Here is a 15379-nt window from a genome sequence, read left to right as displayed (position 1 = left end):
GTGTGTTTTGGAGTGTCTGTGAACTTAGTATGATTTTAGGCAGCCTCTCTGCTAATGGGTGGGATTGTGTTACTGTCTTGATAGTTGTTTGGCATGGGGTGTCCAGCACTGGAGCTTGCTGGTCGTTAAGTGGAGCTGGGTCTTAGTTTTGAGATGGAGATCTCTGGGAGAGCTCTCACCAATTGATATTACGTGGTGCTGGGAGGTCTCTGGTGGTCCAATGTTCTGAACTTGGCTCTCCCACCTCGGAATCTGAGGCCTGCCACCTGACTGGAGCACCAAGACCCTGTCAGCCACCCAGTCAGGCATAAGCAAGGCAAGGGAGATCCTGGGCGAGGGGTCCCACCAGGTCATGTAGACTCCTGGACTCTTTGATGTCCTCTTATTCCTTTGCACTTAGTCTAGTTTCACTTGCTTGTAGGGAGCCGCATGAAAAGGCCTCTCAGCTGCTCCTTCAGACCAGAGTTCCCAAACTTTAGGCTTGATTTGTTTATTTAATTCGAGTGTCCATCCTTGACTCTGTTTCCATATGGAATGGATCTTGATCTTATATATCCTTTTCTTAATCCTCCTTGGAAACAGTGAAAAGAGAGTAATGTATCACTTCATTTCCAGCATAGAGTTCACTGTCAAAAATCAGCATTTCACACATCAGAAATCTCACCTTGCCAAAACCTTTGTGCAGTTTACCACAGAGTCCCATCAGTGGCTTTTACTCTCTAGAGTTGGGGAAGCTTTGAGGATGGCAAAATGGAAGGGGCTAAGCCTTTAAAGAGAATGCCTTTGATGTGCTTCTGAAGAGAGATGCAGTAAATAGTGGTCAAAAGTAATAGCTAAGATTTCCATGGAGAGATAAGATTGGGAGTTGTATTAATGGGACATTGGGGTGGTTTATGTGAGTGTATATAAGGAACCCAAAATTTGGGTTCTAGCCCTTGATTCTAGGCACTAATTAGCCATCTGCTCTTGAGTATATCACTTCTTTGTGACAAACCTGACTCATATGTAAAATAGAAGCCTACTGTGTTACAATTTTTTAAAATATTAAAGTACCTGTCTTTGTCTGTCTGACTTATCTCACATGGCAGTATACCCTTCAGGTCCGTCCATGTTCTTGAAAATGGCAAGATTTCATTCTTCTTTATGGCTGAGTAATATTACATTGTAGATGTATACCACATCTTCTTTATCCATTCATCTGTTTTTATTTATATGTGGAATCTAAAAAACAAAACAAATGAACAAATATATAGCAAACTAAAAACAGACTCACAGATACAAGGAACAAACTAGTGGTTGCCAGAGGAGGGAGGGGGTAGGGGGATGGGTGAAATAGATGAAGGGGATGAAGAGGTACAAAATACCAGTTACAGAATAAATAAGTCACAGGGGTATAATGTACAGCACAGGGAATATAGTCAGTAATATTAAAATAACTTTGTATGGTGCATTATCCATAAACATATGGAATCACTATGTTGTACATCTGAAACTGATACAATATTGTAAGTCAACTATATGTCAATAAACAAGAAAAAAGAAGTAAATTATATACATACATACATACGTGTGTGTGTGTGTGTGTGTGTGTGTGTGTGTGTATCCTAATGGATACACTGTTGACATTTTGAGCTGTAGACAGTGGTTCTCCAACTTGAAAGTGCATCAGAATCACCCAGAGGGCTTATTAAAATACTGATTCCTAGACCCCATCCCCAGAGTCTCTGACTCGTAGGTCTGGCTGGGGCTGGACAATTTGCGTTTCCAAGGATTTCTTCCCAAGTGTTGCTGCTGGTCTGAGGACCACACTTTGAGAACCACTGCTAGAGAACAAAGAGTCTGAGTCTCAGAATGATGAGACCCAACACTCTAGTGGTTGTCACGTGGTTGTCACATGGTAGCCCTCTAAGCAATACTGATAAGTAACTTCCCAGACATGCTCTCCACTCTGTTGGCATGGTTTCCTTCATAGGTTCAACGACACCTTTCCAAACTCTTTGACAATATGGCCAAGATGCAGTTCCAGCTGGACGCCAGTGAGAAACCTACCAAGATCAGTCTTGGCATGTACAGCAAGGAAGAAGAGTATGTGGCCTTCAGCGAGCCCTGTGACTGCAGTGGGCAGGTAACGTATGCCTTTCTCTCTCAGGTGTCTGCATTCAGGCATCAGCCTTTGTGACCCTGGGCCGGCACTGCTGTCAGTGCCCTGGGACTGCCAGTTCCCTTGACTTGAACCAATGTTGGAGTAGCTTCCAGTGCCCACTTTCCTCTCTCTGGGAAGGACACATGTCAATATCCATATATCTTCCTTAACCAAAGACCTGTGCAGAGAGGAATAAAATGCACATAAACAATTACCTGAGTCAAAGAGAGAAGGATTTTAAAATGATTAGCAGCACCAGGAAACTTTAACATGACAAGCCCTGGAGCACCCCACAGGGGAATGTAGGACACTGACACCTTCCCCGGGAGAACATGCCCTTTGAAATCAACCATATTCCTGAACGGTCACTTCTCTGTACAATACACCTCTCACAGCTCTACCCTGTGGAGAGCCCACCACCGCCCTTCTCCAGAAACTACCACCTCCAAATCTCCCGGGTACAATTCCAGAAACACAAAACATGAGACCATTCTCTCCTTAAACCTCCTTCCATCTTTCACCATCACCGCTAAAGGATAAGCGCTCCTTTGTTCACTATCCTAAATGATCCAGCAAAGCATTGTCCCTGGGGTTCTAATCCAGTCCAGAGTAACACCTGGAGAAAATACCTTTTCAGAGTTCTACCTTCATCCACATGTATCTTGGAAAGCAATTCTCGTACTTGAAAATAGTCACACATTCTCAGTTTTATGAAATGGACCTTGGGGTTTGATTCAAACCTTGGCTGTTCTTTTTGTAGACCCAGAAAGCATTTAGTTGGAAAATATAATCCTGGCCTTTGGCTTCATACTCAGTGTGGACAAGGTCACGAGAGTCCACTGACTTATTTACACCCAGCTCAACCCAGATTAAGATTTCCTCATGAGAACTCTGGGCGGCAGCCCCACATCCCCTGAACCTACTCCTCCGCCCAGTGGGCTCCAGTGGGCACATCCCCCCTGTTGTTACTTGAGCCCCGTCCTGCGTTACACAAACGAACTGTCTCCCTGTGCCTTCTGGCGGCTGTTTGGGGTTGTCCATCGTGCCTGGGCTCATTTTCTTCACTCCCTCAGGCTGAGTGAAGTGTATCACTGAGCACATCTTAGGAACCCAGCGTCTAACCCCGAGTTCTTCTTCCAGGTAGAAATATGGCTGAGCCATGTGCTTGCTCACATGAAGGCCACCGTGAGGCACGAGATGACAGAAGGCATAACTGCCTATGAAGAGAAGCCGAGGGAGCAGTGGCTCTTTGACTACCCAGCTCAGGTATTCTCCGAAGCAGGACCTCTGTGGGCCCCCATCCTCTGCTTGCTCTCTTCCTCGATGACCTCCATCAGCCTCCTGGGGCTGCCAGACTCACTCATGCTTCAGGGTCAGGAGAGGCTGGTCTGGAAGGGGTCAGCAGGAGGGACCAGGGGAACTGTCAGCCGTGACGCAATCCAACCCCTACCTTGGAGAACTAAGGGTCGTCCGTTTTTACTCCATTGGCTACAGTAGGGAGAAAATGTAAGCAGTTCAGCTCACTGAGCCAGCCCACTTTGTGTGTGCCAGCTGTTTGCTGAGTGCAGGAGACACCAGCCAGAGGCATGACGATGTAACCCTGCCCTGCTGGGGCTTACAGACTGGCGTGGAAGTCAGTCACCTACAAGTGGGACCTGGTGTGACAATAAAGGAGGCTCAGGGTCCTCTGGGAGCCTGTAGCTGGTTAGCGGGGTCTGGGGATCACCCTCCTGAGGATATGATGCCTAAGCCGAGGTTTGAAACACATGAAAGGTGGAGGGAAGGATCAACGAAGCATGGGTAAGAGTACAGGCAAAGGCTCAGAAGCAAGTGAGAGTGCGCTGTGTTTGAAGCCTGAGTGTGGTGGAAGCAGGAGTGAGGGGAAGAGGGAACAAGAGGTGGCAGGTGGGTCTGGAGAGGAAACTGGAGGACAGCACTCGCGGACCACGCTTGGGAGTCTCGTCTCATTCCAGGATATCGGAATCCTTCACCAGGCTCTCAGGAGGGTAACAAGAGAAAGAGGAGAGTTAATGAGGCTATTTTTAATGACTCTGGCTGCAATACACCACTCCTGCCTCCCCTGTTAATGGCTAGTATTAGTGTTGGTTTGGTTTATTTGGGGTTACAGATATTTGGTGGTAACTGAAGCCCAAGGAGTAGATAAGATTGCCCTGGAAAATATGCAGACTGAGATGAGGGTGCAGAACAAACTCTTGAGCATCATTCAAAGGCTGTGTAGGCAAGGAGAAGCCAGTAGAGCAGAATGAGAAACAACATTTTCTGATGGAAGGAACACCAACGAATGGTAGTCATGGAAACCAAAAGAGGGAGTGTTGATGGCGGATAAGAGGTCAGTTACACCACACACGTCTAAGAGATCAAGCAAAATGAAGAGGCTAACGTACGTCCATGGACTTGGTGAGGCCATTTCAGTGGAGTGGTAGAGAAGAGACCACACTGCAGGAGGTTGAGAAGTGAGAAAAAGGTGGGAAAATGTTGACAGCGAGTGTAGACAGAGAAGAGAAATAAGCCAGTGCTGCAGAAGGAAAAGGTATTGTTTTAACAGTATAGTTGGCACATCGCGTTCAAACCATCCCAACAAGATCACACAGCAGGAGGAACTTCTTTAACAAAAACCAATATGTCTAAATCCAAAGGCAAAAACCAATAAATTAGGTAATGGTACTTGTTACTACAACGGGATTCTCTACTTCACAAAGGGAATCATTCCCACCAGGATTCCTTGTTTACTTGAATCAGCGTTTTGTGGCAGGAGAATGTGTTGCCTCCTGCTATTGTGACAGACGTCATCTAGAGCAGTGTCTCCCGAACCAAGTGGGACCACGTCTCCACCATGGATAATCAAAATCACGCGTTTTCCTTATTAAGTTTCTCAGCAAAGAAATGTGCATTTAAATCGCTTTTTTTCATTTATTTATTTTGAATCTCTGAAGACTACAAATCATATTGACCATGTTGAATTTCAGTGGAATTCACCCTGACCTTCAAGAGTAGGCCTTTCAAAGTTATAGTTTTAAAGAGATACCAAAAAATGTAGTGAAAGTATTACGGGCAAGAAAAACTATGCCACACATGATCAGCAATGGCTCACTAAACTAGAATACTCCAACCATGAGAGGTTCCGGAAGAACAGAGCAAAGACTGAGTATCGTTGAGATGTTCAATCAACACTTTGTTATCCTCCCAGGCACGGGAAAGACGCTGTGGCCTGAGGAGCAAAAGCAGAAAGATCAGTGTACCAATTTCTAAAAGCCACTGACATTGACCAGCATGAGCCTTCGGTTGTTCTCAACCAAATGACATGTTTTTCAAGAGCAGAAAGCACTTTCCCCACTTGTGTTGTGCCCACTTCACACCTCCAAGGCCTTAGAGGCATATGCTCAATGAGACAGTGCTGGTGGAAGAGGGAGGGAAGGGGTATCTGTCCCCCACACAATGGCATTCTCAGCCCGTGCTGTGTGGGGACTGGGCTGGTTTGGGAGACAGTCCTGGTAATGGCTTTATTAAGTGACTCTTGGTGCCACAGGTGGCCCTGACCTGCACTCAGATCTGGTGGACCACAGAGGTGGGCATGGCATTTGCCAGGCTGGAGGAAGGCTATGAGAATGCCATGAAGGACTATTACAAGAAACAAGTGGCCCAGCTCAAAACCCTCATCACCATGCTGATCGGCCAGCTCTCCACGGGAGACCGGCAGAAGGTCATGACCATATGCACCATCGATGTCCATGCCCGGGATGTGGTGGCCAAGATGATTGCTCAGAAGGTGAGTTCCAGACTCACAGGAGTGTCGCTCTTTCTGGGCACCTACACTGTGAATATTGAGGTTAGGGAGAAGCTCATATATGGCTAAAACACAGGGGCTGCAAACTCTGCACCAGCCAGGGAACTGGGAGAGGATCACGGTGGCTGCTCATGCCTTTAGAACCCCAGCAGAACAGCATCATCTGAGCGGCTCGTGCTTCCTGTGCTGTGGTGGGCAGCATACTGCTCTCCTGACCGGTACGCAGCACCCAACACCCAGGGCATCCAGACCCCTGTGGATCCTGTGGCCACGAGGCTGCCTGCTACCTATTGCACCCTGTGATTCACCCACCTCCTCTGCCATGCCCTCTCTAGGTGGACAATGCCCAGGCTTTCCTCTGGCTGTCCCAGCTGCGGCATCGCTGGGATGACGAGGCCAAACACTGCTTTGCCAACATCTGTGATGCTCAGTTTCTATACTCCTATGAGTACCTGGGAAATAAACCTCGCCTGGTGATCACGCCTTTGACAGACAGGTGAGCACTGGAGTCAGCCACTGACAGAGAACCCTCCTGCTGTTTGGCTCACACCATCCAATGACCACCCAGTGTCACTTGCTATTGCCCACAGAGCTGCAGGGCGAGGGCCAGACGCAACCCAACAGAGGTAAAATAAAACTGAAAGGGTGTAGGACAGAGCCCGTATCAGAGCAAACCCCGGAGCAAATCGATGAGCCATGGCTTTTTGAGGAATGACTAGGCAGTCCTACACACCTGGATTCTCATTCCAGCTGTGACACATACCAGCTGTTGTTTGACCATGAAAACCTTGACATGATTCTTGGTTTATTCATCCATGAAATGGAGGTAGTAACTCCCACTTGACGTGAATTTTGTAAGGATAAAAAACAGGAATGCTTGTTAAGGAGTTCAGGGCATAATAAGTGCTCAGTAAATAATTGCTATGACTATTTTCTTATCAATCAACTGGCACATTTATTTAGCACCTCTCACTTTGGGAATACAAAGATGAGAGCAAGGTCCCTACCATTCAGGAGCTTACAATTTCTTTTACCATACTCTCTGTCATTCATATTCATTATAAATGAATCCATGCCAGACCCTGAACTAGTCACTGGGAATACAAAGATGACTAAAAGTTAAACTCCACTTCTATTGAGGGAAATATGACATACGTAGAAAAAAATTTACAAACATACACCACACACACGGCAATAACCCTATGCATCGCTCCGTTTATCCTCTTCCTTACATTTCCCACATTCTGAAATGAACTTGCCTTCTTGCTTATTGGCGGCAGTCCCCTTTGGAATGTAAACTTTTTTGCTCTCAGGGACCTTTGTCTGTCTTGTTTGTTGCTATTATCACCAGTACCTAGTAGACGTTGAATTATTATCCATTGATGAATGAAGGGTAGTTGATTATTGTAAGAATGACAGAATCAGGAAGGGGAGGTCGGTTCAGAGGAGGGATCCACACAGGACTCCACCTGTGCCTTGGCTCCCAGAGAAGCAGCAGCAGCCGCTTCGCTGCCTCCTGTTCTCGCTGGGCACCACCCTGCTCGCTGTCCCAGCTGAGGACAAAAGGCAGACAGCGTAGGTTCAGAGGGATGCAGGTCCCTCTGCAGCTGGAACAGTAAAGGCTGCAGCACCTCTGGGGCTTTGGGCATCTCGGGCTTTTACCCGGGCTTTCCTGGGTCATGATCAGTTGGAGGGGCTCATTCACTGTGGGTTCAGGGAAAAGTTTTCCCACCTCAAGCTTCATTCACAGGGGACCCTCTCATATGCTCTTTGTCTTTATGATGATTCTCAGCAGCACACCAGTCCTAAACAGGAAGGGCTTTGGGAAGAGTGTTCTCTTTGGCAGTGAGCTTTTCTGCCTGCCTTGGACTTGGAGCTAATAGTTTTGGAATTTATATCGCTCGGAACAGAATAATGAAGCCATTATATATTTGAGCAACTTGGTTAATGTCTGTCTCTCACTGTGACTGTATGTTCCACAAAAACATTGGCTTTGATTTGCTCACTGCTCTGCCCCAGGACCCAGCACCGTGTCCAGCAAATAATAGGCATTCACGAAGTACTCCTTGTGTAAAGGCAGGGAAATGACTTCTGAGGTTCGGAGTAGTATGCCCAGCTTCCCATACCATGCAAAATATTTCCTTCCTGCCCACAGGCACACCAGACATTATCGTTCCAAGTGATAAAAAACACAGCACTGTCTTTTCCCTGGGTCTTCCTACCTGCGCAGGAGTTGAAGAAGATAATTACCTCTTTTGGGTTTAGAGGTCTCTAGTACTCTAATGCCGAATACCTCATAGAGGGAAAGGGTAAAGTTTTGACAGTGAATTATTTCTAAAATAGGCGTTTATCACCTCTCATATGAAAGGATGCAAATAGGAACTTTCAAGAAAGATTTGCTGCAAAGAATGGCAAATACTATGCAGACCTTGACGTTGTTTTGCACATGAGATACTTTTCTGACAAAGTAGTATATAGTGAATATTTATATGGTGAATTCCATTTTCTCATTGACTTCCATTATTATCTCAAGAAATGTTTTGCCCAGAAAGAAATTGGCCTCAACACAGAAAATCACATTTTAAAGAGCATTCAGCTTTTGCTAGTGTGTAGCTTAAGTACGTTTAATTCTCTCCTGCCAGAGGAATTAATCAAATGGACAATTTATCCATACAACCTCTGCACATTCATTAAAAGCACAACCACATTACAGTACGTCCGACTGATTATGCCTGTTTCTTTGGAATTTCCCACTGCCTGGATGGGACCTGAATGTATAAGTAGGTACAATGGCTCAGCCATTGTCACAGGACTTTGGCACACTGCTAAGTTGAAGGACTAAACGGAGATACTTTTTCAGGCTGAACAAAAGCCATTCTCCTAAGTTGTTTCTTAACCTGTGGATGATCTCCTCCCCCTTTACCCCCCTTCCCTCATGTTTGCACACAAACACCCCTTTCAGCCCCGTACCGGAAGTACTGTTTTAATCAACAGCTTATCAATTTTGAGTACCTCTTAATTTCTCAGGCACTACTGCAAGTGGGTGAGATATAATTGATGCAAGAGTCTTTGAGGGTGATTTGCTGGGTAGGACGCAACTAGCAAAGTCTTACACTTTCTTTTTAAGTTTTTTTAATTGAAATATAGTTGACCTACAGCACTATATTAGTTTCGGGTATATAGGATAGTGATTCAATGTTTTTATACATTATACTCCATTTAAAGTTATTATAAAATATTGGTTGTATTTCCTGTGCTGTACATTACATCCTTGTATCTTATTTATTTTATGCATAATAGTTCATACTTCTTAATCCCCTTCCCCTATCTTATCCCTCTCTCCAGTCCTCTCCCCAATGGTAACCACTAGTTTGTTCTCTGTATCTGTGAGTCTGTTTTGTTATATTCATTCATTTTATTTTCTGGATTCCACATATAAGTGAAAACATACAGTATTTGTCTTTCTCAGTTTGACTTAACTTCACTAAGCATAATACCCTCGAAGACCATCCATATTGTTGCAAATGGCAAAATCTCATTCTTTTTTAAAAGCTTTTGCACAGTGAAGGAAACCATCAACAAAACAAAAAGACAACCTGCTGAATGGGAGAAGATATTTACAAATGATATGTCTGAGAAGGGGTTAATATCCAAAATATATAAAAGAGCTCATACAACTCCATCAAAAAAACAATCTGATTTTAAAATGTGCAGGAAACCTGAACAGACATTTCTCCAAAGAAGACATACACATGGCCAGCAGGCACATGAAAAGATGCTCAACATCACTAATCATTAGGGAAATGCAAATCAAAACCACAGTAAGATATCACTTCATACCTGTTGGAATAACTATCATAAAAAGACAACAAATAATAAATGTTGGTGGGGATGTGGAGAAAAGGGAACCCTAGTTCACTGTTGGTGGGAATGTAAATTGGTGCAGCCACTATGGAAAACAGTATGGAGGTTCCTCAGAGAATTAAAAATAGGACTACCATATGATCCAGCAATTCTTTTTAAGTTTTTATCTGATATTATTTTTGAAAAACTTAGTAATCTGTAAACAAAGAAAATAAAAGTTACCAGGAATAACCGTTGTTAATATTCAGTCTGTTTCCTTCTCATGTAGATTTTGAAAAAATGAAATTGCAACCATATGCTGTATATAAAATATCATAGACTTTTTCATGTAACAATATATCATGTATATACTCTCTAAATATTCTTCTAAACCCCTCTTATAGCTGGATTATCTTCTATTTACAAGTATCCCATAGTTTATGTAACATAACCACATTATGGGCCATTTAAGTTGTATCTAAGCTCTTACTGCTAAAAATAAAGCTGCTGTGAACTCACTTATATATAAATTTTTACTATATTTCCCATTATTTCCCCAGGAGGGATTCCAAGAAGCAGGATAATTAGATGATACATACTTTCAAGTTATTCTTTAAAAAGATATTGTTCCCACTGTCACTAGCAGTTTATGAGGTGGTCATCTCACAATATCCTTACCAGCATTAAGTATTATTGTTTAAAATATTATTAACTTTATAAGTCAAAATGGTATCTCATTTGGATCTTGATGTTCTTAATTACTCACAGGCTTGAGCATTTTATGTGTTTATTGGCTGTTAGATTTCCTTCTCCTGTGAATTTGTTGTTATTATCATTGCTCATTTTATTACTTTTACACTTAGCAAGTTCCTGCCCATTTTAAGATCAGTTTAATATTCACCTGTATTGTATTATGGTTTATGTTATTTTACTTTTTCCTTTAACCTTTTTTAATTCCTTGGTAAATTTTTTGACTACTGAGTAAAGTGAATGTTTTCATCAAAACATTTTTGTAAAAAAAAACCAAAAAAACCCCCCACATTTTTGGTTACAAGTGATAGAAGTCTAACTTAACTTGAACTAACTCAAACTAACTTAAACAGAAAGAGGACTTGTTAAGTCAGACTTCTGGGGTAGGAGTCCAGCTTGCTGCAGTGTAACCAGCTTTCGGGCCTGAACAGGGAGCTATCAGGGCTTTACTGTCTCTCTCTTATCATGGCTTTGCTCTCTTCTGAGAGCTGATTCCTTTCTTGCATTGTTTTTCTTTGGCTGGAAAGATGGCCCACACCGGATCCAGGAGGAAGAGAGACCCTCTCTTTCCCAGCACCATATGTCAGATTCCTTAAAGGGACCCTGATTGGTCCTGTTTGGATCATGTGCCCGTCTCTGAGCCAGTTACTGCAAACGATGAGATGGAGTATTTTGCTCAGGCCGAGCCTTGTGCCCACCCCTTGTGGGACAGCTTTTTTTTAATAAATTAATTTTACTTATTTATTTTTGGCTGCGTCGGGTCTTTGTTGCTTGTGAGGGCTTTCTCTAGTTGTGGCGAGCGGGGGCTACTCTTCCTTGTGGTGGGCGGGCTTCTCATTGCAGTGGCTTCTCTTGTTGCGGAGCACGGGCTCTAGGTACGCGGGCTTCAGTAGTTGTGTCTCACGGGCTCAGTAGTTGTGGCTCATGGGCTCTAGAGAGCAGGCTCAGTAGTTGTGGTACAGGGGCTTAGTTGCTCCATGGCATGTTGGATCTTCTCAGACCAGGGCTCAAACCCGTGTCCCCTGCATTGGCAGGCAGCTTCTGGCAAGGTGGAAAATACTTTGATTGACAGCCCCATGGGAATACTCCATGTAGAGGAGAGATGGCTTTCCAAAGTGTGGAGTCCTGGGAAAGGAAAACCCATAGAAACTATGTTAGGGAGCATATAATTAAATGTTTTGTTGTTGTTGTTTCTAAGTAGTCAGTAGGCCCAGCACATGAGTTATGGGTCCTTTCCCTCACTGGTTTGTGATGTTTGGTCAACCATATTCAGTTTTGAGTCTATCAAACTGCTTCAAAGTATCTATTCTTATTCTGTTTCATCAGTATATCAATCCATCTATATGCAATACTCTTTAAGGATTGTAACTTTATTGTGAGTGGTAATATTTTTATAGTAAAGGTTTGTATCATTCATTTTCATTTTCCTTTCCTTTTTCTTAAAGTTCTTCTGTTCTTTCAAATGAGCTTTCATCATTTTGTCAGGTTCTAAAATATAAATTATTAGGGTTTTGATTGGTGAGCCTTAAAACCTTCAAATTGATTTTGAAAGAATGGCCAGGCCATCTTTATAATATGTGATTTGCTTTTCTTTGTTCATACCTTCAATTATGTTTCTCAGAAAAGTTTATAAGTATCTTCATATAGGTTTTGAGTGTTTCTTATTGTTATCTCTATGTAGTTTTTAATTTTTTTGGTCCTATATAAGATTGGTTCTTCACTTTATATATATATATATATTTTTTGTTTTGTTTTGTTTTTTTGTGGGGTTTTATTTGACTGTGCCACACAGCATGCAGGATCTTAGTTCCCTGACCAGTGATTGAACCTGTGCCCCCTGCACTGGAAGCACAGAGTCTTAACCACTGGACTGCCAGGGAAGTCCCTATATATATATATTTTAAAACAACTTTATTGAGCTTTATTTTATGTCAAAAATTTCACCCATTCCAAGTGTTAGTAACTTTATCAAGTAGTGTAACCATCACCGTAAATCAATTTTGCAACATGTTTATGCCCCTCAGTAAGATCCCTCATACCCATTTGTAGTTGATCCTCACTCCCACCCCCAGCCCTGGTCAACCACTAATCTACTTTCTGTCTGTATAAACTTGCCTATTCCGGACATTTCTTATAAATGGAACAATACAACATGTGGTCTCTTGTGTCTGACTTGTTTCATTTTGCATAACGTTTTGGGGTTCATCCATGATAGAACATGTGTCAGTAGTTTGTTACTTATTATTTCTGAATAATATTCCATTTTACAGATAAGACACATTTTGTCTATATAGTCATCTTAGGTAATTTTCAGTTTGGGGCTATTATAAACAATGCTGCTGTGAACATTTGCTTGCAAGTCTTTGCGTGGATGTATGTTTTCATTTCTCTTGGGTGTATACCTAGGGGAGGAATTGCTGGGTAGTACAGCAGTTTTATGTTTAACTTTTTGATAAACTGCCAAATTATTTTCCAAAGTGGCTGGATCGTCTTGTATTCCCACCAGCAATGTATGAGGCTTCTCATTTCTCCACATCCTTGACATTTATTATTATCTGTCTTATTTATTGTAGCCATTCTAGTGGATGTGAAGTAGCATCTCATTTGAGTTTTAATTTGCATTTCTGTAATAATGTTATTGAGCATATTTTCATGTGCTTGTTGGCCATTTATACATCTTCTTTGGCATCATTTCTGTTCATATCGTTTATCTATTTTTTGATTGATCTGTTTGTACTCTTTTTTGAGTTCTAAGACTTCTTTGTATATTCCGGACATACTGCATATATGTTTGCAAATATTTTATCCCAGCCTGTTGTTTATCTTTTCATTTTCTTCATGGCATCTTTTGAAGTGCAAAAGTTTTTAATGTTGATGAGGTCCAGGTTGTCAGATTTTTCTTTTATGGACTGTGCTTTTGGTGTTGTAACTAAGAAATCTTTGCTTAATTTCATTATATCTTTAACTTTCTGTTCATTTACATATAGGAGAAAATTGTTTTTTTGTAAATTTATCTCCTATTCTTCCCATCTACTGCCCCATATTAAAAATTCTAAGAATTATGCTCTTGTTCTCCTTTTTCTAAGTCACTTCTAGAATTTCTAGTTATATTTGAACCATACACATAATATGAAGCATAATTAAACTATTCAAGTTTAGTTACTAAGTGTGTGTTATTCTTGGTAGATCATATGTCACTCATTGCTCTCAGTTGTTCCTGTCACGTTTTGAGAAAGACATTTACCAACTAGTGAAGATGAGCACTAGATGATGAAGGACCTCATAACCACATGGCATAAGGAATGGATCTTAGAATTGGAGGTATTTATGCTGAGGACAAACAATTTTCAAATTTTAAATATTAAAATATTATAAGATGGACAGATTTGTTTTCGGTTGTTGCTAAGGACATTCTTCTATTAGTGCTATTTCTTATGTTGAGTTGGGAACCTATCGCAATCCCTGGGTCTTTTTCCTGTGACTTGCCATCTAACCACATTGCCCCCATTCCATGTACATGCAAGTGCTTGGAAGATTAATTTGCATTTGTTCTTCTTAAGTTTCACTTTGTTGGGTCTACCACATCATTTTCAATTGCTAAAATTATTTACAATTTTGGTCTACCTTCTATCTAATCAATTATTTCTTAACTCAAGTTATCTATGAATATATTGAACATCAGGAGTCTGTGTCCTGGTAATGCCACTAGAGGGCTCCCTCCAGGTAGATATTGTTGCATCCACGTTCATTCCTCAGTTATGATTATTGAACCATGTGGTAGATGGAATTCTAGGAATGATCCCCAGCGACATTTTCCCTTGTATCATCTCCTCTTCTTTGAGCGTGGGTGAAAACTATAAATAGGATGATATCATTCTCATGATTATATTTTGCTTTACTGCAAAAAGGAAATTATTCAGGTGAACCAATATAATTTTATGAGACCTTAAAAGTAGAGCCTTCTCCTGGCTGAGGGCAGAGGGAAGGTCAGAGAGGCTTGAAGCATGAGAAGAATTTTTCATGCCATTGCTGATTTTGAGGATGGAGCGAGCCCTGTGCAAGGATGGTACAGTGGCCTCTAGAAGCTGAGAGATCCCCCAGCCTCAGCATTTGCTTAGGACCTCAGTACTACAACTGGTAGAATTTGATTCAGCCAAGAATTCAAATGAGCTTGGAAGCAGGTTCTTCCCCAGAGTGTCCAGATAAGGGTCCAGCCAAACTGATACCTTGATTTTGGCCCTGTGAGACCCTCAGTAGAGGAGCCACCTGACTTCTGACATACAGAAGTGAGATAATAAATGGGTGTTGTTTTAAGCCCTTATTGTGTGGTAGCAATAGGAAATGAATACAGATCAAGTGATTTCACCAACTCTAAGATTAGCCAGACCACACATCTGGGATAGCCAGTCTATACATACCTGAAATCAAGATACAACACCTTTGATATTTTCATTAATCTGTCAGTTGTTGGTCTAAAAAAAGGAAAGCTACATTTCATATATTTATTACCTTAAGAAATAATACGTTGAAAGTGGATCAGCTTTCTGTTTTCCAAGGCACTTTCATATCTCTTGTCTCGTCTTGTCCTCACAAGAGCCTGGTGGGTCAAATAAGAACAAAGCCTGTAGACACCATTTGCCCAAAGAAAGCAAAACCAGCTTCAGCTCGATATTAGGAAGGCCTTTCAAACAATTAGAACTGACCCACAGTGGAAGGAGCTGGCTTCTAAAATAATAAACATGGCTTACTGGAAGAAAAGGCTATGTGATTGTATTTGAAGGATTTAATGGGAGAAGCCTGGCATGGTTAAAGAGACAAGCCTCTGAGGCCTCTTCCAG

General features: G+C 42.1%; 1 protein-coding gene across 1 annotated transcript in view; it reads left to right on the top strand.

The window, feature by feature from the left end:
* Positions 1-15379, top strand: part of DNAH9 (dynein axonemal heavy chain 9) — a 304275-nt gene that overhangs the window by 91282 nt on the left and 197614 nt on the right. Inside the window, exons 23-26 of the mRNA XM_032616402.1 lie at positions 1973-2125; positions 3284-3409; positions 5691-5930; positions 6284-6444. Of these exons, the coding sequence (XP_032472293.1) occupies positions 1973-2125; positions 3284-3409; positions 5691-5930; positions 6284-6444 (680 nt within the window). The remainder of the gene's footprint in view (positions 1-1972; positions 2126-3283; positions 3410-5690; positions 5931-6283; positions 6445-15379) is intronic.

This window comes from Phocoena sinus, chromosome 20 (genome assembly GCF_008692025.1).
Source record: "Phocoena sinus isolate mPhoSin1 chromosome 20, mPhoSin1.pri, whole genome shotgun sequence".
In the NCBI taxonomy this organism is placed as follows: domain Eukaryota; kingdom Metazoa; phylum Chordata; class Mammalia; order Artiodactyla; family Phocoenidae; genus Phocoena; species Phocoena sinus.
Note: the sequence above shows the minus strand (reverse complement) of the source record. Positions and strands in the feature narration are given on the sequence as shown.